This window comes from Pelophylax lessonae, assembly GCF_965119305.1.
Source record: "Pelophylax lessonae genome assembly, chromosome: 13".
Lineage (NCBI taxonomy): Eukaryota > Metazoa > Chordata > Amphibia > Anura > Ranidae > Pelophylax > Pelophylax lessonae.
Window position 1 is genome coordinate 178,707,981 of NC_138780.1, and position 24,106 is coordinate 178,732,086.

Genomic DNA, 24,106 nt, shown 5'->3' on the forward strand with positions numbered 1-24,106 from the left:
AATGTAATATTGCTAGTCAGAAGTAATTCTTCAAACTACAAACTTCATCTCAATCATTCTCACTAATCCAAAGAAAAACCCCTTTCCATTTGCAGTATTGTGAAATGTGTGTGTGGAGGATCGAAACTCTCCTGGAAGGTGCCGATACCTGGCCAGAATCTCCCTTCCTATCCATGCACACTGCGCCATTTCTTGGTCGCGCTTTTTTTTATTTTTTTTATTCATTTAAATCGTTACATTGCATGATCAGTATCTATATTATAATCCATTACATATACATTATTTGATAGCAGACTTATACATTGAGAAATTGATAAATCAATAATTATTACCCCTTCTTATTGTAAAATATTTCTCTTTTGTTCATTGACGGACACAGCTCTTCGTCTTCATGACCGTAGGGTTATGCTGCCCCCTACAGGAGTATGATGAAACTAGGCAGAGAAAAGCTTGAGCACGCCTATGGGGCAGTTCCTGCGGGTATACTCCCACTTCCTGCTATAGGTATCCAGTTTTTTTTTTCTACTATCAACTGTCCGTGCTAGGTCGACCGCGACATGGCTCCACTAGACGGGGGCTGGCCTGCGAGTTAAACGTCTCACGAGGGCGCATACAAGCTGGGTTCAGCCTGCGTCGCAGCGTTTCCTCCTGGCCGACAGCACCCATGTTACGATGGAGCAGTGTCCTTTCCGCAGCGGTGCCCACCCTGTTACTGGTGTGGTAGGTAGATGTCTACCCCTGGTGGGTTTTGGGGCTGATGTGGGCCCCTCCCTAGGATGGTCGGACATCCGGGTTCCCCTCCTTCCCAATCGCGTCTCCCCTCAGCTCGGTGGTCTCTGTGGCCTTTGCCCCCCCATACCTTTAATGGGTGAATTGGGGTACGGCACTGGTGATGGAGGTGGGGGGCGTGGCGCGTTCGCCCTAAAAGATAGCTTTTTGATTGGGATGGGCCTGGAGGTGGCTCCTGTCTGGGCCCATCTCCCTTTTGGGACCATTTTTCCGGCCGTTGGGCTGCTATTTTCTTGTAGCCTGGTTTGGTACAGATTGGCGCCCATGTTTGTGTAGCCTCGGAGGCCATTTTTCTATAGTTTCTCATTGGAAATGTCGGCAGCCATTTTTTTGTAGCTCAGATGGGCGGTGATTTGGCAATGAGAAGTCCTCGGCCTCTAGTGCTAATAGCCAGACATGCCTATTTACCGATCGCTGCGCGCTGTGCAAAAGCCTACTGTGAGCTGTCCGGTGGTGAGTGCCTGGGGCTCCCTCTCCTTACTGCTATACAGCGGTAGTGCTGGGCTTTGTGGTGCGGACAGCGCGATGGGGTGTCCCTTACAGTGTGTTTTTACACTTGTGGTGCAGATTCCCTCCTCCTTTATGGAGTCACTGAAACCCTTTTCACCACCTGATCCACTCTTAGGATGCTGGGCCCCAACTGGCTGCACCTGACGGCGGTCCTAGAGTCCTTGGTGTCCACAGTGGATTTGGTCCTGGGCAAACAGGCTACCAAAAGCGTCCCCGGCTTCACCTTGTCTCTGTCTCTTTAGATCCAGGGCCTGAATCGGCCACCGTGGATGCCAGTTACCCTTCGGGGTCTGTGTCCACGCACCCCGCGTGCTCAGTGAGGATGATTCCTCTGTTCCTCTAGTCACACATTAAAAGGCGCTAGTGGATGCACTGATTGGATCTTTACATTTGAAAGATGTGACTAATGCAGCATTGGAGACGCGGGTCACCTTTGGCACCCACAAGTCCTCCAAAGCAACAAGGCTGTTCCCCCTTTCCCACCGCCTTTGATGATCTCTCAAAACAGTGGGGGTCCCCAAAACCCACCTTTGCAAATCCCTAAGCGTTTTGCAATGCGGTACCCTTATGAGGGGCCCCCCCCCCCCCTCTAAAAAATGGGACAGTTCCTCCTGTAGTGGACTCTCAGGTTTCCAGCTTGAATAAAGCCATGGTAATTCTGGTAAGAGTCTCTGGTCTTCTCCGATCTGGCTGATAGGTCGGAGGCCTTGACCCGTCATATGTTCACTGTGGCTTGGCTGGGTTGGCACTAAGGCTGATGATTAGCATCATCCTGGCGTCACAAGCTATGACTGAATGGGCAAACTTTTTACGCTGGGACCTGAAGGAGAAACCGCTCCCTGAGTTTGTTGATCAGGCGGCCCAGTTAGTCCAAGGGCTAAAGTTCGTCTGTAATGCCTCTTTGGATGCCGCTCCCTTGCTTTCTAGACTGTCTCTGCGGCACATTATCTGGCTGAAGTGCTAGTCTGCGGACCAGGCTTCTAAGAAGACCTTGTCCAATCTTCATTTCTTGGGAAATTGCTTGTTCGGAACTTCCTTGGATGACGACATCAAAGGCCTCACAGGGGGAAAGAGTACTCTTCTTCCTTAAGGCTTCCAAGGGTAAGGAGTCCCGTTGCAGACGGGGACCTTCCTTTTCTGCTCATAAGCTGCCTTTTCGTTCCTCAGGATCTCGGAACAAGGATCAAAACCCTTCAGGGCCTCAAATGGGGGTTCTAAGAAGGCTTGGTTGGGTAAGAGCCTACAGCACTTAGAGGCGCCTTGTCTTTTTATCTCTATCACAATGAAGATGAAGAGCTGTGTCCATCAATGAGCGAAAGAGAAAATGGGATTTTTTACTTACCGTAAAATCCATTTCTCTGACACAGCAAACACCCTTCTGTGGAGTTGTTTTATTTTTCTTTTGACACTGCTTGTTACAAAACTGAATACATATAGCAGGAACTAGGAGTATACCCTCAGGGACTGCCCCATAGGCGTGCTCAAGCTTTTCTCTGCCCAGTGTCCTACTCCTGTAGGAGGCAGCATAACCCTACGTTCATGAAGATGAAGAGCTGTGTCTGAGAATGAACATCAGAGAAATGGATTTTACAGGAAGTCAAAAATCCCATTTTATGCAGTTTTATTTTTTATTTGAGTGGCAAACGGCACATTTTTCATGGCCAGTTCACAGGCTTCTACATTACAGAGTTGATTTCTAGAAACTGATTCAGATTTAGCGTTACTAAACCCTCAACAGTAAAATCAGTCTGTATATGTAGTAAAGCATGCTAGTTATACTCACTGTGGAACCTAAGGGGTTAATCCTTGGGAGGGTGCATGTGATTCACACAGGGCCAATCAGCACTGTCCAGGCATAGGGTCAGGGGTCCTGCAGCCTAGTAGGACAATCAAGGGAGAATGAAAACTCCTACAAGCTTTAACTAGTGCTCGGCCAGACACTGATAGAAGTCACAAGACTGCTATATACTGCTGATGAGAAAAGGTATTTGGCAGTTTATATTTGCTAAAATTGTGTACCGTAGGGGAATGCAGGATGTAGTGAATGCAGGATCCCGGTTTTAATAACACTTTAACCCCTCACACAGATCATGACTGGCATTGAGCATGTTAAATTATACAATCACACTACACACATTGTCACTTTTAATTAATAACATTTTCCAGTTTGTTTGTTTTTTGAGACATCTTATTGTGATTTACAAACAGAAGCTTATCCTTATTGGATGGGAGATTTACAGGTCTGTGTACATAGGGGCATTTTATACACCTTGTACAATGTCATTGGAGCGTCTGTGATTGATGCAAAATTGCCAATACTCTGCACTTTTATTTCATATTTGATATTTAAACATGGAATTGATATTTAAACATGGAATTTATAAATGCAGAAAGTCATAAAACATATGTCTTTCCCCCCACATTTTGTGTCTGTGATGGAGGAATATGGTAAGAACAGGAAGTCTCTGGCAGCTGTATACTGATATGTGGGGCTCTTCTGAGGCCAATTCTGTATTGGAATGTGTGGTTTTCCGCCATTGTTTGGGTGGGGGGTGGATTGTAATGGCTGTAGCGAGGACATTAGAGGGGTAGTAATATCCAGCTGAACTTTAAAAATATGGCTTGTGGGAATACTTAATAAAAAATATATTGCTATAATTTGATAAAACTTGTCATCCTAAAGTCTGTGGAGATCAAAGCCGTAAAATCAAGTTTTAGGTATTTTTTAAGTCTGCAACTTTAACGTGTCCTTAACCCCCCCAAATCCAACTGTATTTCAGAGTAATGCCCCATACACACGTGCAGATTTGCAGACTTACCAAAACCATATAATATGAGGTCAAACCTAAACACTTTCAATTTGTATGCAATCTGGCAGGCCCTTGCACTACATAGAAAAGGTAAGTCTGCAGACAAAAGTCTGCAGATAATCTGCACGTGTGTACGGGGCATAAGAATGTACTGTACATGTGTGCAGTGTCTTCATCTGTTCCTTTCTTGCAAAAATAAAATAAAAAATTCCCCCACTATTGGTGGCAACTCTGTTACAGCCACTCTTTTGCCGCCCCTGCGTCGCCATCCTCTTTTGCCGCCCCTGCGTCGCCATCCTCTTTTGCCGCCCCCGCGTCGCCATCCTCTTTTGCCGCCCCCGCGTCGCCATCCCCTTTTGCCGCCCCCGCGTCGCCATCCCCTTTTGCCGCCCCATGTGACTCTCCATCAATTGTCAAGTGGCTCCTGCTGCCTAAGTAGCATCAGCTCCCTGCCCCTCCCCTATCTCAGCTGTCAAGAGCATGTAACCATGGCCATTGTAAGTGTAGCTCCTGACATGAAGATCTGCACAACAGCTTGTTTTTATAAGTTTTCTGATTTTATTACATTTTGCTTTATATGAACCAGTATTCTTTTACTAGAATGACGTTTCCCCCCCCCCCCCCCTGTTCCTTCCCTGATTGGCTGTGTGAGGATTTATCTCTTTCCCCAATCCGTTTTTTTATGCAACTCTTTCCTCCAGCTCCTGCTCTGACCATGTGGGAAGTTCTCCCCCCAGCTCTGTCCCTGAATGGCTGTGGTAAAAGTACTCTGTTCATGCTCCTTCCATGATTGACTGAGAATTTCTCCTACCACAGCTCCTTTGCTGATGGTAGCGGTTGTGCGAGACATTTGATCCTCCAGCTCCTTCTTTGATTGGCTATGAAAAGTTCCCCCTGGTCTGTAAAGCTTTAATGTAAATTTAAGAATAGATAATGTGTAGACAGAAACTGGCATGATTTTTAATGTTATGCGATCATAAAAATATCTGAATCGCGCTTGCTTGTGTGAGTGTTCGATACTCATGAAATAAGCAGAAATGAATATGTGGACGGATAACTACACTGTGGTCCATTTATAAAAGTTATCTACGACTGTTACCTGAATTACTTACTGACAGAAGGTACTGCTCTTCTTCCCCGTCTCCTGTAAGCTGTAGCGCTAGAAGTGATTATTAATATTCCTTTACTCACTGGCTTCTGCTTTTATGTAATGTAATTTATTAATAGACACACGTAACGGAGTATCCGATAATTTTATTCACCTGACAACTAGGTGCGCTATTATATGAAATAAGCCCCCCGTATCTCCCCCTGCCGAGTCCTGTTTTACCTATTTAGGAGTGCTTTATTTTTAAGTAGACTTCGTAATCATTAAATATTGAAAGACTTTGCTGTCCTCCCTAATGTACCGTGGGTGGTTTGTCGTCCTCTCCCTCTGCTCCCTAGTGTCCTGTGGGTGAGCGTCCTCCCATGTCTGTCTGGTGTTCCATGGATAAGCGATCTGTTCTCTTCTCCCTGGTGTCCCATGGGTGCACATTCTCCCCGGTGTCCTGGTCTGTTGTCTTTTCACTGGTGTCCCGTGGGGTGAGTGGTCTGGCATCTCCTCTCCAATGTCCCTTTGGTCTCTTGCCTTTGGCCTTACTGAGTTTCAAGGGTGAGTGGTCCGTCATCTCCTCTCAGGTGTCAGACTGGGTGGGTGCCCTCCCGTGTTCCAGTCGATTGTCTTTTTCCCTATTGTCCCCTGGTTAAGCGATCTGCCATTTTCCTCCTCGGTGTCCAGGTCTGTTGCCTCTTCCCTGGTGTCCTGTAGGTGAGCGGTCTGTTATCTCCTCCCCAGTGTCCTGTAGGTGGGTGTCGTCCTGTGTCCCAGTCTGTTTTCTCCTTCCTGGTGTCCTGTTGGTAGGCGATCCATCATTTCCTTCTGGTGTCTTGTGGGTGGGCATCCTCCCCTATGACCTGGTCTGTTGCCTCTTCCCTGGTGTCCCGTAAGTGAATGGTCTGTTATCTCCTCCCCAGTGTCCTGTAGATCTGTGTCCTCCCATGTCCCAGTCTGTTTTCACTTTCCCGTGGGTAGGGGTTTCATCATTTCCTTCCTCGGTGTCCTGTGGGTGGCCTGTTGTCTTTTCCCTGTTCATGAATTGGGGGAAGGGGAAGAACACTTTTTTTGTCCCACTGTACCTCTTGCACACGAGACCATCCTGCTGCAGTGGACGCCTCGGAGGGACAGGTGTATACAGCCCCACTGTAGGCAGCCTGTCATGTCTGACAGGCTGTGGGGTGGACGGATCTGAATGGTACTGGCGTTTAGGGCCCTGTGCTTTCAGGAAGGGGGGTGTTGGGGTAATTGCCTGACTGTCAGTGGGAGGAAATAAGCTGACCAATCATGGGTGGGGGGGGGGGGAATCAGCTGAGTGCTGCCACAGCCTAACGGGCACCAGAAAGCACCCCATCAACTGATGACTTCTGTTGCATATAAAATACCAAATTTTTCTTGCACATTTTGTGCTTGGAAATGTCGTCCTTAAAAGTGTTTTTAAAATTGTTCTACTTGGCCTTTTATAATGTTTGTGAAGCTTAAATGTAAGGTAAAATGTGTGCGCACTAAACAATTTAAATTACATTTTCTGACCTGGTTCTACTGGGGGAAGGTGATTTTTGTACTATCCTTGATATCTGTCCGTGAAGAATTGATTACCATTACTGCTTTGTGTGAAGAATGTTATGTTTACTGTTCCTATAACCCCTGTTTGTATATTGCTGGAAGCTTCACCATTGGGGTAGTGTTGGTGGGTACACGTAGTGAACTAGAAGCCATCTAAGGGTATTTCAGGGATGCTTTTCTGTGTGCTGAATGGCTGAAGACATCTTTGGTAGGCAATGGTCTAGTAATTCTAATCAAGAAAAATAAACCGGTGTTCTAAGGAAAGGAACACCTGTATATAATGTGGACTTTAAGGGCACAACATGAGACTCATATCAAAAATTCTAGTACTTAGGCCAAATGGTGGAGACTGTTTGCAAATTTGATTGGCCTAGATAGTAAGTTTGGTAGTAAAGGCCGTTTAAGAAAAAATAAAAATTTCCCCCCTGCTAGTAAACCATTTGCCTACCTGGCCAATTCTCACACTTGTACAAATCTGTGGGGTTTTATTTTTTTGCTAGAAAATTATTTAGAACCCCCAAACATAAAGAGGCTCTGGAGAATAAAATGGCGGCCGTTGCAATTTTTTTATGTCACACATTATTTGTGCAGAGATTTTTCAAATGCAATTTAGAAAAAAAAATTACTTTTTAATTCATTAAAAAACACACTATATACATAATGGCGCTAAGCTACGTTTCTTAAAAATCTCCCTGGGCGACACTTTAAAAATTCTACAAGTTATCTGTTTGGAGTTACACAGGAGATCTAGTGCTATAATTATTGCTCTTGCTCTGATGTTCACGGCTAGATCTCACATTTGTGGTGCACACACTGTTTACATATGTGGGCGTGTCCTATGTAAATGTTCACCACTGGGGGGGGGGGGGCAGTGGCACTTATCAATAATTTTTAACTTACAATTTTTTTATTTTTACACTGTTTTTTTTTAATTACCTTTTTTAATGCTATCGCAAGAAATGTAAACCTTCCTTGCGATAAAGATGCAGCATGACTAGTCCTCTTTATGGAAATATCTGGGGTCTAGAAGAGGCCATATCTTTCCTCTACAATGGAAAGCATTCATTGGTCTAATGTTTTAAAAAAAAAAAAAAAAATATGGCATTGTTTACATCGAACCGGAAATGATGTCGCTCCAGTCCTCCTAGACCTTAGTTTAGCTGAGGAAAGCTGGCCTCAGCTAATCTGTGGTCAGCTGCCGGATAGATTACTTGGGGCTACTGATCATCAAGGTAACCTTGAGAACCACCGGAAAGCAGTGGGCCGGGGAGTGACACCCCCCCCACCACCACCCCTCCTGCCATGATTCAACGGCTATTCAGCCGCTCAGATCAATTTTAGCAGTTTGAGAATCACTTGTTGGAAAAAAAAAAACAAAACATACTATTATTATGGCATATTTCTGCAGCCATATTTCTGCAGCCATAACCCCAGTATATTATACCCCCAGCCGAGGACATAATTTTACTATGGTATGGTTGGAAAATGGTTAAGAACATAATGTGCTATTATGAATTGCATACTAGCATATTATGAAAGGCTTATCGTCAAATGAAGCCCTCCAGCAGCACACTGTCACTTCTGCGGGCGCTTCCATCTTCACCTGGTCTACTATCCGGGTTCGCAAACTGCAGCTCTTTGAATGGCCGAGCCGCAATGACGTCCCTTTCGTGCATGTGCACAGGAGACACGGCCGGTCACAACTCTCTAAAGGGACGGCATGTTCAGAGCACAGTGCGCATGCACCGGTGATGTCACCGGCTGCAGAAGTAGTGAGTTTCGTCTAACTGGTGCATTTTTAGGAGATATTCCTTGTTCCTGCAGGTAAGCTTTATTCTAGGCTTACCTTGTAGGTGCAAGTGAGCAAGCAGAGTTTACCGCTTTAGTGGGGGGTGTTTGGTGAGCTCTTGTTCTGTAAAGAGGACCTTTCACCAAGGAAAAAGTGCCTGGGTGATCGTTGGAGTCAAGGTAAATTTTCAACTAAACTTGGCCGTACACTTTGTGAATTTTGGCCAGGTCCTGATGAACCGGCTGAAATTTCCCTTCGAGGGAGGCACTGTTTCCCCCCCCCCCCCGCTCAATATAATTCAATTGAAAAAATGAGAGCCAAGCAGAAAGTTGTTGGCTGAACAGCATCTGATTGGATGCATTTACCTGCTCAGGTATATTGACAGCCAATGTTGGCGGTGCAGGCTGTCGATCTACAATGGCCGCCACAGTCCATCTGCTCTGTATAGAAGGAATCTGTTAGGGCTTTTTTCATTGAGCCGGTGTATGGCCAACGTTGGTGCAGAAGGAATGTATAGTCCTTTCAATGTTTTCTCAAAGTACATGTAAACTTTTATTTTTAGATTTGGAAGAAGTGGTGAAAGGTTATAAACACGGTGGGGTCTTTATTGCTGTCTGTCAATGTTGAGGAGATTTAAGCCCCGTACACACGTACCGATCGTCGGCTGAACGATCGGCCGTCTTTTGTCCGAGGGCTGTCTTTGTCTGTTGAAAAGTGCAAAAGACTGCACACGAATTTTGTTGGCCAACAACAGCCGACTGCAGAAGTGATTTCATGTGATGGTTAACTTTCCTTGTCTTTTTTTTCTTTTCTGAGCATGCCCAGTCTTGCAAATCTGCTGATTGTCGGCCGAAATCTGTACTGACTGGCGAACAATCGGCCGTTCTGGTGTTGGCCAACAAAAATTTTAATGCTTGCACGACAGATTCTGTTCGGCCGAAAATGCGCTGTCGGCTGTCTGAAGCATCATACTAACAAGCCTACAATCGGCCGATCGGTCGTCGGTCGAATCTTTACGGCCAACAATCGGTACGCGTGTACGGGTCTTCACTCTCAATTGTTTGGGTCAGCAATGTCTCCAAGATTAAAGTGTGGAGAGATCCACCAATGGAAATAGAAGGAACTTTTTCCAATGTGGACACTTGTTCCTGTGAAGTCTCCTATAAGATTTCCTCATATTTAAAATATCTTATCGCTTCCTGTTAAGACTTTAGAACAGGAAGGGAAGAGAAATGTTCCCATTGAGACACAGCATGAAGAACCAGACAGCAGTTTTAACCTTCCCCCCCCCCCCCCTACGCTATCCAAAATTAGAAAAATGTTGGCTTTAGATGAACATGTAGGAGATATGCTTAAGGCCCTGTTCACACCTTAGCGTATTTCAGCTCCTAAAACCCTCATCTCTGAAGTCTCAAAATGCACAACAAGCAAAATCCCTTTCATTTCAATGGCCCCTGTTCACATCTCAGCGTTTTGTTGCCTGAAGCAAAATGACTGAAGCTCAAAGTACATGAGCTTCTTTTTTGGCAGAATACAAGCGTTTTTGTTGTCAATGCCTGCCTCCAAACACCTGAAACAAGCCAGAAAAAAGCCCAAAAAAAACCTGAAAACGATACGCTCAGGTGTGAATGGAGCCTAATGTGAATAACCTGTCCTATATCTAATCTTGATTTAAAATACTTGTATCTGTATATACTTCATATATTGTAAATAGGGGCACAGTGATTTTATCTTATTACATACACGCCTCAAGTATTGTGCTGCAAAAAACTTGTGAATTATTTTTTTTTGGCTGAATTGTGGTCCCCACTGATTTAAAGTGGAACTTCCCTCTCCCAATCATCATGCAAGCATTAGTGAATAGGAAAGTAAATCCTATTTACATTTTTACTTTAATTTTTTTTTTTACATTTGTTCAGTTACTTCCTGGTTTCTTGCCTAGGCGAATGATGCCATAAATCCCAGGAGTCTTCAGGAGGAGGAGGGGTTTTCTCAGCTAGATACACACTCCTGCATGCTTGCTTGAGCTACGGGCAGATGGGTTCCAGGAAGTAAATGCTACATGAATCATTTGCCCTTGCGTAAGATGACCATGGGCAGAAATGCTAAGGAAGTGTTTTTCTCAACAAAAAAAAAAGCATTAGAGACATTGATGGGATGATTGCTTTGGATGTTATAAGCGGTACAATTTGTGTTTTTAGTTCGTGGTGCTCAGATGCTTGCACCGAGCCCGTCAGCTCCTCCTAGTGGCTGACATTAACTCTAAATTTAAAGTGGTTGTAAACCCTTCACCCAGTGAAGTGACCAGCTTCAGTTGATATGCAGAGATTAAATAAATCCCCCTACATAAACTGTACCTGTCTATCTGTAGCCATATCGTCTCTACAGCCGTGCAAAGTACAAAATTTAGACAGCAAAAGGCAAGGGGCGGGATTCTGATGTCTAACACTGCACATCATAGAGCTGAAAGCTGCGTGTGATCTGAGAACTGAGTGGAGGAATGGACACACCTCCTTCTACACTCTTTGGGAATCATGCACAGCTTAGGTTGTCTATCACCTGCTGTGTAATTTGGGTGATTGGGACATCTTCTAGGATTGTCTGGTGCCCACACAGTGACTAATGCAGCTAGCAGATGCATAAGAGATCAGACGGAAATCACACTTTGTGTTTTGGATAGAGGAACGTACACAATATAGAAGGAATTGCTTTGTTCATTTTTTAACCACTTTTAAGCTCAACTTCAGGAAGTTATAAAAAAAAAAAAAAAAATGATCTGCATTTATGCTGTGAATATGTAAGTTATTATAAGTATGAGAAACTTGTCTGATATCCTGTAACCCCTTGTACAGTAGAGTGGGGGAGGGAGGAGCAGCTCTCCGAGCCAGTCTGGCTCTGCTGTATGCACATGTGCTGACAGAGCACTGCCTCTCAAGAGTGATGATCTCATTAGTGTGCTTCATTGTCCATTATAGGTTGGCGCGGGGGGGGGGGGGGCAGGTTGGGGATATGGCTATATTGCTTTACTGCAGTAGCAAGACTGTGGTGTCTGACGGGGTTGTGTAGATGTCAGGATTGTCCTTTGACAGGTTGACTTATTCCCGTATTTGTATTTGTATTTTCCGCTATGTATTTTGATTTTGCCAACAGTTCAACACTACAGGGAACCTTTCCTGAAAAGCAGGGAGGCTGCCATTGCTGCTTCAAAATGCTAGTTTCCTGGTTCTCATGCTGAGTTTGCTTTTTTACTTATATACTTGCCAGTGCATTCAGTCCTGACCTGGAACAAGTCTGTAGATTAGGGTTTGTTTTAACATGGTAAATAGTGTGTAGAGCAGGCATATAAAAATGTAAATTTATTTTAAAAAGTAACTTTCAGGTAAACACTGCAAAGATCGCTTAGGAGAGAAATCCAGTGGCAGATGGCAATGGCAGAATATCAGAATCAGATTTTTGCATTGCTTTATCTGCTGTACTACACGATGATCGCGTGGCAGATGATAGCGCAGGAGCTCACACTGAAGGGGTTTCACATTGGCACTGTATTGGAATGACAGCAGGTTTTCTGTTTTGCGCTGGAACCAATCCTAAGATCTATTGTAGATGTGCGTTGGTTTCGTGTGCTTGTTGTCCAAATGAAACACAGGTCAGCAAATTCCCATTCACTTCAAAGAATTAGAATAGATGACAGTTCAGTGGCTAAATTTGACCTTACTTGCCTTGCCTATCTTTGGATGCAGCCATCCTGTGGAGGTTTGTGTGTAAACCGTCGGCAAAGCAGGTCACACGCTGCGTTTCCCAATCAAATGCATGCGTTTTGAGCAGCGTTCAAATGTAAAGGTGGTTTGAGAAGAAGCCAGTCTACACAAGCCCGACTAGTATCTGGCTGAGCCAATCTTCAGACATGGCCATGCTGTACTGCCCATAGTAACCATTCAGATGGCATCACTCGGTTCCCTCCACATACTGGAAACTGATTGGGCCCCCTGGGCAGGGCTGTGTTATAATAATTGTCCATTGTGGTCAGAAGGGTGTGTAACCCAGCATACTTCTGTCTCCCCAGATAAGCTGGATGGCTTAAAGGTCAACAAGAGGAAGCGAGACTACGAAGCAATGGCTAGTCGCATGGAAGATTATCTACAACTTCCGGATGATTATGACACACGGGAGTCTGAGCCTGGGAAAAAAAGGGTAAAGCTAATTCTAAGCAGTGTCATTCAAAAAATGTTGTTGAGGAAGCCATGGCTTTATTATAACTGGTAACCATGGAAATTTTCTGCCCCCATTTCCATTGCTAGGAGTTTGATTATTTTATTTTTTTTTCACCAGGTCAGATGGGCCGATCTGGAAGAAAAGAAAGATGCTGATCGAAAAAGGGCCATCGGCTTTATTGTTGGCCAGACAGATTGGGATAAGATAACTGATAAAAGTGGACACTTGGCGGAGCGAGCACTGAACCGCACCAAATACATTTGAGGTGGTGAGTGGCGTATATAAATCCTGAGCTGTCTCCTCCATTTTTTTGTCAGCCACTTCGAGATAGCGTTTCTATATGAATGGCTGATTTGTTTTAAATTTTTTTGTCAGTGTTTTATTTGGAGCCGGTCTGTTTTCTAGATAAACTGGGCTCCTTTTTTTTTTTTTAATTTCTATCTGGAAGTAGCATTTAGATTTATTTTATCAGTTCTCTTAGTTCTGTGTAATTCGGCTTCTTTTATGTTGCTTGCACTTCTAAGAGGGATTTTTGTCTTGCAGGTGCCCTCAGAAGGCAGTGAAAGATGACAGTGGATGCACTTCTGTCCCTACAAATTTTTTATTTTGTTATGTAACGTAATACTACATGACGCAACGTCTTAGACTCGGTTGTAGTAATATTATTGTCCCAGGAAATGTGCATGTGTTGCATTTTATATTCTGTGTAGTTCATTTAAAGTGGTTTACTGGAGAAATAAATTCTGTGGACACACTTACCTCACTTGTAGATTCATTTATTTTGTCTGACCGAGAAGATTCCAGATGCACTTGGTGGACATCGTTTTTTCTGGAAGATGGATTATTTTGACATACCAGATGACGCTCACAACGTCTGAATGAAGCTTTATTTCTAATCCTTGTTAGACTTCGCTGTGCGTTTTTCAGCGTTCTGTTGTATGTTGTTTAATATAAATAAATATGTTTTTTTAGTCATTCTGTGTAGTGTCCTCTTTAGCTTCTGACCATCAAGCCTCTTGGAAAATTGACTCTCCTGGAAATTAAATGGAACCTGGTTAGAAGAGCATCATATTCTGACTTCTATTTGTGGAGGTATAACATGGCGTATTTTTCACATGCAGTCCTCACGGGGGACTTCTCTTGTGAATTCTATGCACTTCTCTAGGTTGTCAGAGCGATTGCAAGGAAGAAGGCGATTGAAGATATTTCCCTGAATTCCATGTGTGCCTCTGCGTCGTCTTCATTGCATGGAAGGTGGATTCTGATGTTGAAGATATTGTCCCTGAATTCCACGTATTCCCACAAATTCTCTGCATCCTCAGTCACTGTAAGGAAGAGGGTGATTCTGATGAAGATATTGTCCCTTTGCCACGTCTGTGTGATTTCGCGAGCTGTAAAGCGTGACACTGCAGATGAGGACTCTGGAGGTACTTCATCTCTCAGTTTGTACATTTCTGCTACAATGTGACTAATAAACAATAGCTGAAGGTAATAAATTTGTCTTACTGTTTTCATTATTACACTGGTTTGTAATAAAGTACTCTGTTTACATTTTGCTTGCTTGTTCCTAATGATTTAACATTTTTTGTAATCCACCTATGCTTTTTTTTTTTTTTGCGCTCGTCACGGTTTGTGATCTATTTCTGAAATTGTGTACTGCGGAGATTCGTGAGAGGGAAGAAGAGGGAACAAATCTCAATGCCACAAACTCCACACGAACACATTGGGATTATGTCACACACAAGATCTGATTTCGGCAAACCTTTCTCGTCGAACTTCCTAGTAGACACATACTAGGGTACAATCAAAGTGGAAGGTCGCTAAAAGGCTTGGATACAAGGTTGTCTAGTGTCTCTTCACCTTCTGGGTGTCTTGCTGGCTGGTGATTCCTCAAGAAGTGACAGAAGATGCGGGATCTTCCTGTTGCTAGTGTTGTTAAAATGATTGTTGCTGAACACAGTGGAGGTGAAAGCTGTGCCTTCGTGGGATCATTACACCTCTGACTACGCTGGAGCACTACAAGATGTCTGACTCTTTTTCATTTACACTGGAATATCACGGCATAGTAGAATGTTAATGGGGATAATACACTTCAGTGATAAAGGGGAAACCTAAAATGACATCCTTAAGGTCAAGTGGACAGAAATGTTCAAAACTCCCAACACTCAAATACAACTGAAAAAAAAATTAAAGTATTTCTGTTTGTAGGCCACAAACAGTGGGTAGCTAGTTACAAAGATAACATAACACATGAAGTGTGTACTTGTCCTTGTACTTCATCGATTGTGCTAATGTGGGTTTAATAAACACCAAAACATATAGAACATCTTTTGTGACAGGACAATATAATCTTTTGCAACAGGGACACGCACAAAGCATTTTATTAGAAATATATATCTACAAGTACATTTAAAAGCGGTTTCTTTTTTTTTTGATTAAGGTTTGGGGAATATGTGATACAGAATCGTGAGACTAAGCATTGTGCAGAATTTTCCAGAATGCCACTTGACTCAAGATTGACAACACTGGACCATAAGTTATTTAGAACTTGCAGTTTGAATGCAAAGGTAGCTTGTGGCCACACTGGAACATCACAGAGCTAAGCAGTGATTTGATAAGTCTTGACAAGGTTGGTGGGAACCAGAATAAATTGTAAGAAGGCTCAAGATGAGATGGGTACCAAATTGCAATATAAAAAGGCTGAGACAGACAACCCTGCTTGTCAAGAGCTCAAGGTAGCCGGTGAACTCAATAAAACACAAGGAGGCTAAGAGTAGGGGTCACCACATTGAAAAAAGAGGGAAGAACTCAAAGATGGCGGGAACATTAGAATGCTGACCATATTGGAACATTATTGAGCCAAAGTTGGTGGCTATGCTGGAAAGTCAGAAGACCAGGGTAAATAGTGACTGCGCTGTAACATAATCAAAGAAGGCTGAAGTGGATGGTGGCCAAACTTTTTTTTTTTTATCGATATTGGTTCAGATTACATTTGGACATTAGCCGGTTCAGTCTGCATTTGATGAAGATGGAAATGGAAATATGTGAATATGCTGAAGAAGCACTGAGGACATAAGAATTGGGTTACTTGGGTTGTGCTGGAGATTGGAGATTAGGACTGTTTACAACAGAGGAACTCCAGAAAGCAAACCACTTCTTGGCATATCCATGTTTTTTCCCAACCTCCTGTAGACCAGTATACCAACTTTTTTTTTTTTTAACACCTCGAAGAGCTTCGACTACTGGAACAGGGAAAGTGAAACTCCATCCCTGGGGTTACCAACAATACCAGAGCATGTGTGTGTGCCAGGACAATGCGCTTGGGGTTATGCAAACCTGTAGAACATAATTCCAAAGTGGCATTATTTTGGGATCAGAGATTTGAAATTTGGAAGCCCAGGCCAGGTTTAGCAGCTGTGGACTGCATCAGTTTTTGTGACCGACAGTAGATCTGAGAACCAGGATCACACATGGTTGCATTTTATTGCTGCAAGGTTAATGTTCCCACAGTAGGTGGCAGGTTACATTTTTTTTATTTTTAAAGCTCTGTAATAATCTCAAGTTGGTTCAATTAGGAGTCCTTATCTGCTGTTAATATTTTTTTGGGGTGCTTCTATGGTCTTCCATAAGTTCCTTAGCCCATGGATGTCCCCATGTCCTCCATAAGTCTCCCAGCTTACCCATGTCCAAGTTTTCTCGGCGGATGAGTTTTCCCATGGTTTCCAGGTGTCCCCAGCAGATGGACACCCCCCCCCCCCACACACACCCATCAAATGGTGAACTTTGTATCCTGCCCGAGTGCCCTGGCATCTGGATGTCAGTCCCCTGCCAGCTGGATGTCACTATGTCCTGCACGAGTCCTGAAGCCGCTGGATGTTGCAGTGTCCTCCATGAGTCCTACGGCAGGTGGATGTTACCGTACTCTCCACGAGTCCCCAAGCAGATGATCCCTGTGTCTTCAAAAAAAATCTCCCAGCAAATGTACAGCCCTGTGTCCCTCACAAGTTCTCCAGCAGATTAATGTTCCAATGTCCTCCATGAGTCCCCCAGCAAATATACAATAATGGTGTTCTCCATGAGGACCCTGGCAGAGGGCTCTCCCTGTGTTCTCCATGAAGCCCTCAGCAGATGAACCTTCACGTCTCCTCCAGGAGTTTCCCAATACATGGACATCCACAGTCTCTGGCTAGCTGGACAGTCACGTCTTCTCTGAGTCTCCAGGCAACTGGCCATCCACGTCTTCTCCAGGAGTCACCTGGCTAAGGTGCGTCCTCGTGTAATCCATGATTCTCCCAGCAGATGGATGTTTCCCTGTCTTCCAAGACTCTTCCAGCAGCTTGATGTCTGTCTCCGGGAATCCCCCTCCACCACCAGAGGGACATTCTAGAGATTGGCCCAAGCAGAGCTTCAATGGAAACAAGACTATTTTCCTCCTGTGCTATATCAAGGTTCCAAATTTTCAGTAAGCCAATTGAATGCGTCATTCTTGCCTCTGGTACTGCGAATTAGGGAGCTTTCTTTGTACAGATTGTTTGTTTTGGGTTTAGTTGCATCTCCAATTGGGTTGGTTTTCCAAGATGACTGTTCTTTCAGTAAAATAAATATCCCTCCTTCCATTACATTATTCCATGGAGGACTGCACCATCAGCTGAGTTACTGCTTTTTATATGCATTGATGGATTTCATTTTAAGTCACTGACAGGAGTATCTGAAATAGAAAGCTACAAGTTTGCAATGATCACAGAATGAATATGTGACAGTCATATTTTGTTTTTTTAATATAATAAAAATATAAAGTCCCCATTGCTAGTCAATCACCGAAATTGAAATATCGCAACTCAAAGGCTAAGCTTCACTAAAATAAAATGGCTGAGCCCTGTCAATGTGTTACACACAATTCTTCTCTATTGGCCGGTCTCTGGTAGAAGGATACAGCATTGCTCATATCCAGAAATTTCTGGTCTCCTGACCTATAAGGTATTGCTGGCCAGCTTTGGACCCCTATTTATTTATTTTGTATTCACTTTTAAACCCTACCACTTCTTACCATCTGTGCAGTGTTAATTTCGTCGACTAAAACGTTTTCGTCGACTAAATTAACACAATTTTAGTTGACTGAAATACGACTAAAACAATTCAGATGACTAAAATACGACTAAAACTAAAATAGCATTTTGGTCATAAGACTATAACTAAAACTAAATAAAAAATTGACATCAAAATTAACACTCCTCTGCTGGCCATTTCTATATCGTCAACACAATTCCATCCAGAGCATGTAATAATTTCACATTAAAGTTTAAACATGTATTGCACCACCGCATAAGTAACATAAGTAAGGAGCATCTACTAAGCTGCTAAAAACTAAACAATTAAGCAAAAGGCTTTTCTTATATTTTTCCCTAATATTTAATGTTGGTAATATATTCAGGTAATATGTGCAATGACATTACAGCCAATGGAGTTTACAGCAGTGTTAATTTCGTAAACCAAAACGTTTTCGTCACCGGCATTTTTCAACTGACGAAAACGAGACGCAAAGTATAGCACATTTTCGTCAAATGATAACTGACGAAAATCAAATCCGTTTTAGTTAATGAATGAAAACTAAACGAGAATGTGAGGCAGGGATGTTTACCCAACTTCTGGTTTTCACGGAGCTCCGCCTGTGTGGCGTCTGGCGTGGCGTGCCCCATGATGTCTGACATGAGGAGTGGACTACTACAAGAGAGTCGTTTCGAGACCAGTCATCTGACCTCACTAGAGCGCTGCAGCACTACAGCCAGACGTGCCAGGCCCGACTCATCACACGGCACTGGCACCCGGCCACCACCACATAAAGAGCAGAGCACCCACTGTGAGTTAACAGCCAGGCCAGCTATTACTGCCTCCCTGAGTCCTCTCAGACCACTCGCCAGTCACCACTGGCATCCGATTCCGCCATCCATCCAGGACTGTGTGCGTGCATATAGGCCGCTGAGGCCCATCCTGCTCAACAACTTCAGTTCAGAGTCAGACCAGAGACCACCCTTAAACCGGAGACCCCCACCCAGCACTCTGAGTAGCACTGTGTGCACTCGCTGCACTGACTGCAGGCAGCAGCATTACAAGCCTCCTCTCTGACCTGACCATGACAATTTAGATGACTAAAATGTAGGACGTTTTAGTGGACTAAATACGACTAAAACTAAACACTTGCAGAAGACTAAAATAGGACTAAAACTAAAATGCCATTTTAGTCCTAAGACTAAAACTAAATTGAAATTTGCTGCCAAAATTAACACTGCATCTGTCTTCTTTTTTTTTTTTTTTTTTTTTTTTTATTAAGTATTTCAGTGTGGAGGCAGGCTGCGGCCCTGTACTTTGATGGTAAATGGACAAGAAAATCTCCAAGATTCATGTTCTTATAAACTCAGATGACAACTGGATGGATTATATCTTGCATTGTGTCTAATAAAACCTCAATCTAATCCTACTGGGCTCTGACTTTTTATTAATATCACAGTCCCTGCCATTTTGGGAAAGATGAGCAAAATTCTGAATGGCATTTCTGGTATGATGGGCAGAGTGGAGGAACGAACTTTATTTCAGAGGATGCTTCCGATAGAAGCAGCAAAGCCCCCGTTTTAGGAGAGTTAGAGGAAGGAGCAGAATACTCCAGCGATTCAGAGTATTTCAAGAGGGTTAGAGGAATGAGCAGAGTCTTTCAGGAGTGTGAGAGGTAAAAGCAGTGTCCTCCAGCAGTGCAGAATATTTCAGGAGAGTTGGATAAGAGTAATGAGCAAAGTCATCCAGCAGTTTCAGAGTATTTCGGGAGAGGAAAGAGGAAGAAGCAGAGTCCCCCAGAGGTGCAGATTATTTCAGGAGATGAGTTTGTCAAATCCACTGCTTTAAGAGTATTTCAAGAGAGCGGAAGTAAGTCTTTGGGCAGCAAGCTTCCTTTCCTTAAATACCCTTTGCCACCAGAGGACTCTGCTCATCCCTCTAACTCTCCCTTTCTGAAAGACTCGGTGCCACCTAGAGTATTTCAGGAGAAGTGAGTTAGGCAAAAGAGCAGATTGTTTTAGGAGAGTTAGGAAGAAGCAGTCATCTGGTGATGCAAAATATTTCAGGAAAGGAGAGTTAAATAGAGGAAGAAGCAGAGTGCTCCAGCAGCAATGATTTTTTTTTCAGGAGAGTTTGAGGAAGGAGTCTCCCGTCAGTGCAGAGTATTCGGAGAGCAGAGAGTTGATTAGTGGAAATAGTCTGGATGGAGCAGAATTCTCCAGAAGTACAGAGTGTGTTGAAGTGGCAGACTTTATACGAGAGTGAAGACTCCACAGACTTTAGGTCCGTTGCTGCTTTGAAATTGGTCTTTAAAGTGGAAGTAAATCACAGCCTTAAAGAGAAAAAAAAATCACTGCAAGACAATGGCATGCTGTACTAGTATGCATCGTATACTAGCACATTATGAAGTGCTTACCTTAGAACGAAGCACGCGGTCAGGGCTTCCATCTTCACCCAATCTTCTTTCTGGGTTCACGTGCTCCAGCTGTCTGTTTGGCCGAGCTGCAATGGAGTCACTCCTGCACATGTGCGCCGTAGTCACAGCTGTGGCACAGAGCTTTGAAGGTACGGCACAGGTATGCCAGTCCTTCAGAGCGCTTGGGCCAGTGATGTCACCGGCCGCATGCAGTTTGAATATAGTTAGAACAGTGCACGTTTAGGAGATATTCACTGTACCTACAGGTAAACCTTATTATAGGCTTACCTGTAGGTACAAGTTAAAAAAAAAAAAACTTCCACGTTAACTGGTTCCCGCCTGGTCTATGGCAAGATGACAGATAAGCAGAAGATCCTAGGAGCTCAACATCCGAACAAGACCTACTGTGTAGACCAGAGGCAGTCTTAGCCTGTACTCCTTCCAGGCCACACCCCCAACACATTTCATTCCGCTCAAGGGAGCTTACTCATGGGGATGAGTAAGCTCCCGTGGGTGGAGTGAAACGTGTTGGAGGCATTGCCTGGCGGGATCCAGGCTGAGACTGCTCTTGTCTACACACAGCAGGTCTTGTTCTGATGTGCGGCTCCTGGGATCTTCTGCTCTTATCTGTCATTGTCTGGAGTGTGGGCGTGCTCCTTCCCAGCATGCACTCACAGCAGCAGGCACAGGACTACTTTTCCCAGCAGCTCACATGCATACATTGGGTTTGTTACTACAAGATGACACTGAGGGGAACCTCTCATCGATCTGGGCAGATGTCATATGACGTATCCACCAGACAAAGCCGATGACTGATCACTGTACCAGCCCGTTGCCGGTACCATGTGACTGCTGTACCCATCAAAGCAGGTCCCATGACAGTTATAAACAATGAATGGCTTCCTTTTTAAGCCATCCTCTGTGTACAGTTGTGGTGCTAGCTGTGATTGGTCAGTGTGATCACATGCTACAGACTGTGTGCCAATCACAGCCAATGTGTACCTTGTGATTAGCTCTGACTAATCACACCAAAACAAACTGAATAAATCAATTTCATCCCGTAAAATGCTTGCATACAGCAATTTAATGCACTGCTATATGCAAACAATGTTAAAAAAAAAAAAAATACTAATCTCTTCCTCAGAGTATTTCAATGTTACAATGGTAACATTATTTCTCTTTTGTTCGACAGACACAGCTCCTGGTATTCATAACCATTGGGTTATACTGCCCTGTACAGGTGTAGGACACAAGGCAGAAAAAAATTCTAGCTACACCCACGGGCAGTCCCAGGGGCATATACTCTCTCTGCTATAGCCACTCATTTTCTTTTCTCTGCCTAGTCAGGAGTAAGGACCTAGTTCCTTGCTGGGATCTTTGGTCCTTGCAAAAGCTTTTTAGAAATTTTTTTTCATACCGATTTTTTCCTGAGATCTACAATCGACTGCCGGACTGGGCGACGAGCTGGATAATCTAGATCCAGTAGTCACCCCAGTCTGGCAAGCGAGTGTGCCCAGACCTAAGCTTTGCGCTAGGTTGGCTGCGACATAGCCCTTCTGGACGGAGGGGGGGGGGGGGTTCTGGGAGTTAACGTCTCGCGAGGGCACATATGACTGGGTATCGGCCCGAGCCAGTGTTCTTCCTGGCTTACAGCTGGAGAGAGTCCAGAGGAGAGCAACTAAGCTGATTGGAGGATCTTAATTATGAAGAGTTCTTACAAGTATTTAATTTATTGTCCCTGGAAAGGAGACACCTGAGAGGGGACATGATGGCGATATACAAGTACCTCATCGGTGATCTCAGCATAGGAAAAAAATCTGTTCAGTCGCACTGAATGCATGAGGACACGTGGCCATACAATGCGATTAGAGGAGAAGATATTTAACCTTAGGCTGCGCAGGGGTTTTTTTTTTTTTTACAGTAAGGGCTACAAGATTGGGGAATTCTCTACCACAAGTGGTAGTAACTGCAGGGAGTATGGCTATTTTTAAAAGACTCTTGGACGTACATCTCAAGGATCATAACATTCAGGGGTATGATGATTGCGTCCACACACACACCTACACAGGTTGAACTGGATTGACTATAGTCTTTATTCAACCTCAACTACTATGTAACTATGTACAGCCCCCCATTTCAATGAAGGGTTCTGTCTTGAGCGGTGCCCGTCTGGTTCTTGGTATGTTGAGTAGCTATCCCTTCTCTCCTCTTGGAGGGTTTTGGGGTGGATGTGGGCCCCTCCTTGGGACGGTCACACCCCCGGTTTCCCCTCCTTCCTGCAGGCACCCGTGCCCTTGCCGAGTCCCTCATCCTGCTCCCCCTTCCACATATGCTGGGGCTGTTTGGGTGATCTGGCCACTTTCCTGGAGTGGGGGCAGGTCGCTGACAGCCGGGGGGGGAGTTGTACCTGGTGGGGGCCTGCCATTCTGCCTGGATCTGTTCATGAGGCCTGGTCTCCCAATTCTGGGGGTTCCTGTATGCCACGTGGTGCCACCATTTTGTTGTAGCCTGTGTATTCAATACATGGTGGCCATTTTGCTGTGGTTTGCCTTTGAAAATAGAGGCGACCATGACAGGTGGAGCCCTGTGGGCAGCGATTTCGGTGTTGAGAGCCCCTCCTCATCCCCTGGTGCTGACTCCTGGATCATTTTACTTCCTGATCGATGCACGTGTAGTGCAGATTATCCTGGTGGCTGCAGGTGTTTCACTCTGTGGGTGGTGAGTCTGGTGAAGTAGGGTCCTCTCCTCTCTGCTGAGGATTGCTTGGTGCTTTTTGCCTGGGGGTGGTGCTGCCAGTGCGGTAGGGGTGTCCCTTAGCAGTGTTTTAAACTTTTTGTGGGATCCCCCTTGTGACTCATGAAGTCTTTAGAGCACGTCACCACCTGATCCCTTCTCTGAGGCTGCGGGGCCCTCTGGGTCCCAACCATCCATTCACTGATGGCGGTCCTGAAGTCCCTTGTGTCCGGGGTGGAGGTGGCCTGTGGGCAACGGACTAGCCCCCTGCCTCGTCTGTCTTGTCAGATCCTGAATCTGGTTCAGCTGCCGCGGATGTGGGTCACCCTGCTGGGTCTGCAATCGCGTGCCCAGAATCCTCCGATAGTGAGGATGGTTCCTCCACTTCTGTGACCGTGCAAGAAAAAGCACTGGTGGATGCACTGATTGCATCTGTGCGTGAGAGATGGAGGATGCAGGTGACGCTGCGACGGAGGCACATGCACCCTTTGGCACTCACAAGCCAGCCAGAGTGGCAAAGGTGTCTCCTTTTCCCGACCAAAGTGTCCCCGTAGGGTCCCTAAGTGCTTTACTAGTTGTTACCCCTACGAGAAGTCCCTTATGAAGAAGTGGACTGTTCCACCAGTGGTGGACCCTCCAGTTTACAGATTAAACAAGGCAATCATGATACTGATTGAGTTCTCAGCCTATAAGGATCCAGCTTACTGCAAAGCAGAGGCTGTGGCCTGCCATATGTACACTCTGGCTCTTTTGGCAATGAGGCTGGTATTCACCAGTGCCCTAGTGTTGCAAACTCTGAGTGAGCTAAGCCTGGAGGGGGGAACAACTCCCCCCTGCCTTTGCCGAGCATGCAGATCAGCTGGTCCAGGGGCTGCAATTTATCTGTGATGCCTCTTTGGATGCGGCTCCCCTCTGTTTTGGAAGTGGTTCTTCAGTGTGTCTTTTGGCTCAAGCGCTGGTCAGCGGATCAGACCTCAAAAAAATCTTTGACTGATCTTCCTTTCCTTGGAGATCGCCTGTTTGGAGCTTCCCTGGATGCTGGATGGCATCATTAAAGGTCTCACAGGGGGACGAGTACTTTTCTGTCACAGGCTACTAAGGGCAAGTAATCTATTCATAGACGTGGGCCTTCCTTCTCA

The 24,106-nt window shown here is 44.7% G+C and overlaps 1 protein-coding gene across 1 annotated transcript in view; it reads left to right on the top strand.

The window, feature by feature from the left end:
- The window catches only part of YLPM1 (YLP motif containing 1), a 65,887-nt gene extending 52,357 nt beyond the window's left edge, over positions 1-13,530 (top strand). The window contains exons 18-20 of the mRNA XM_082274982.1: positions 12,624-12,751; positions 12,890-13,040; positions 13,316-13,530. Of these exons, the coding sequence (XP_082131108.1) occupies positions 12,624-12,751; positions 12,890-13,036 (275 nt within the window). The 3' untranslated portion in view covers positions 13,037-13,040; positions 13,316-13,530. The remainder of the gene's footprint in view (positions 1-12,623; positions 12,752-12,889; positions 13,041-13,315) is intronic.
- Positions 13,531-24,106: the final 10,576 nt, after the last annotated feature.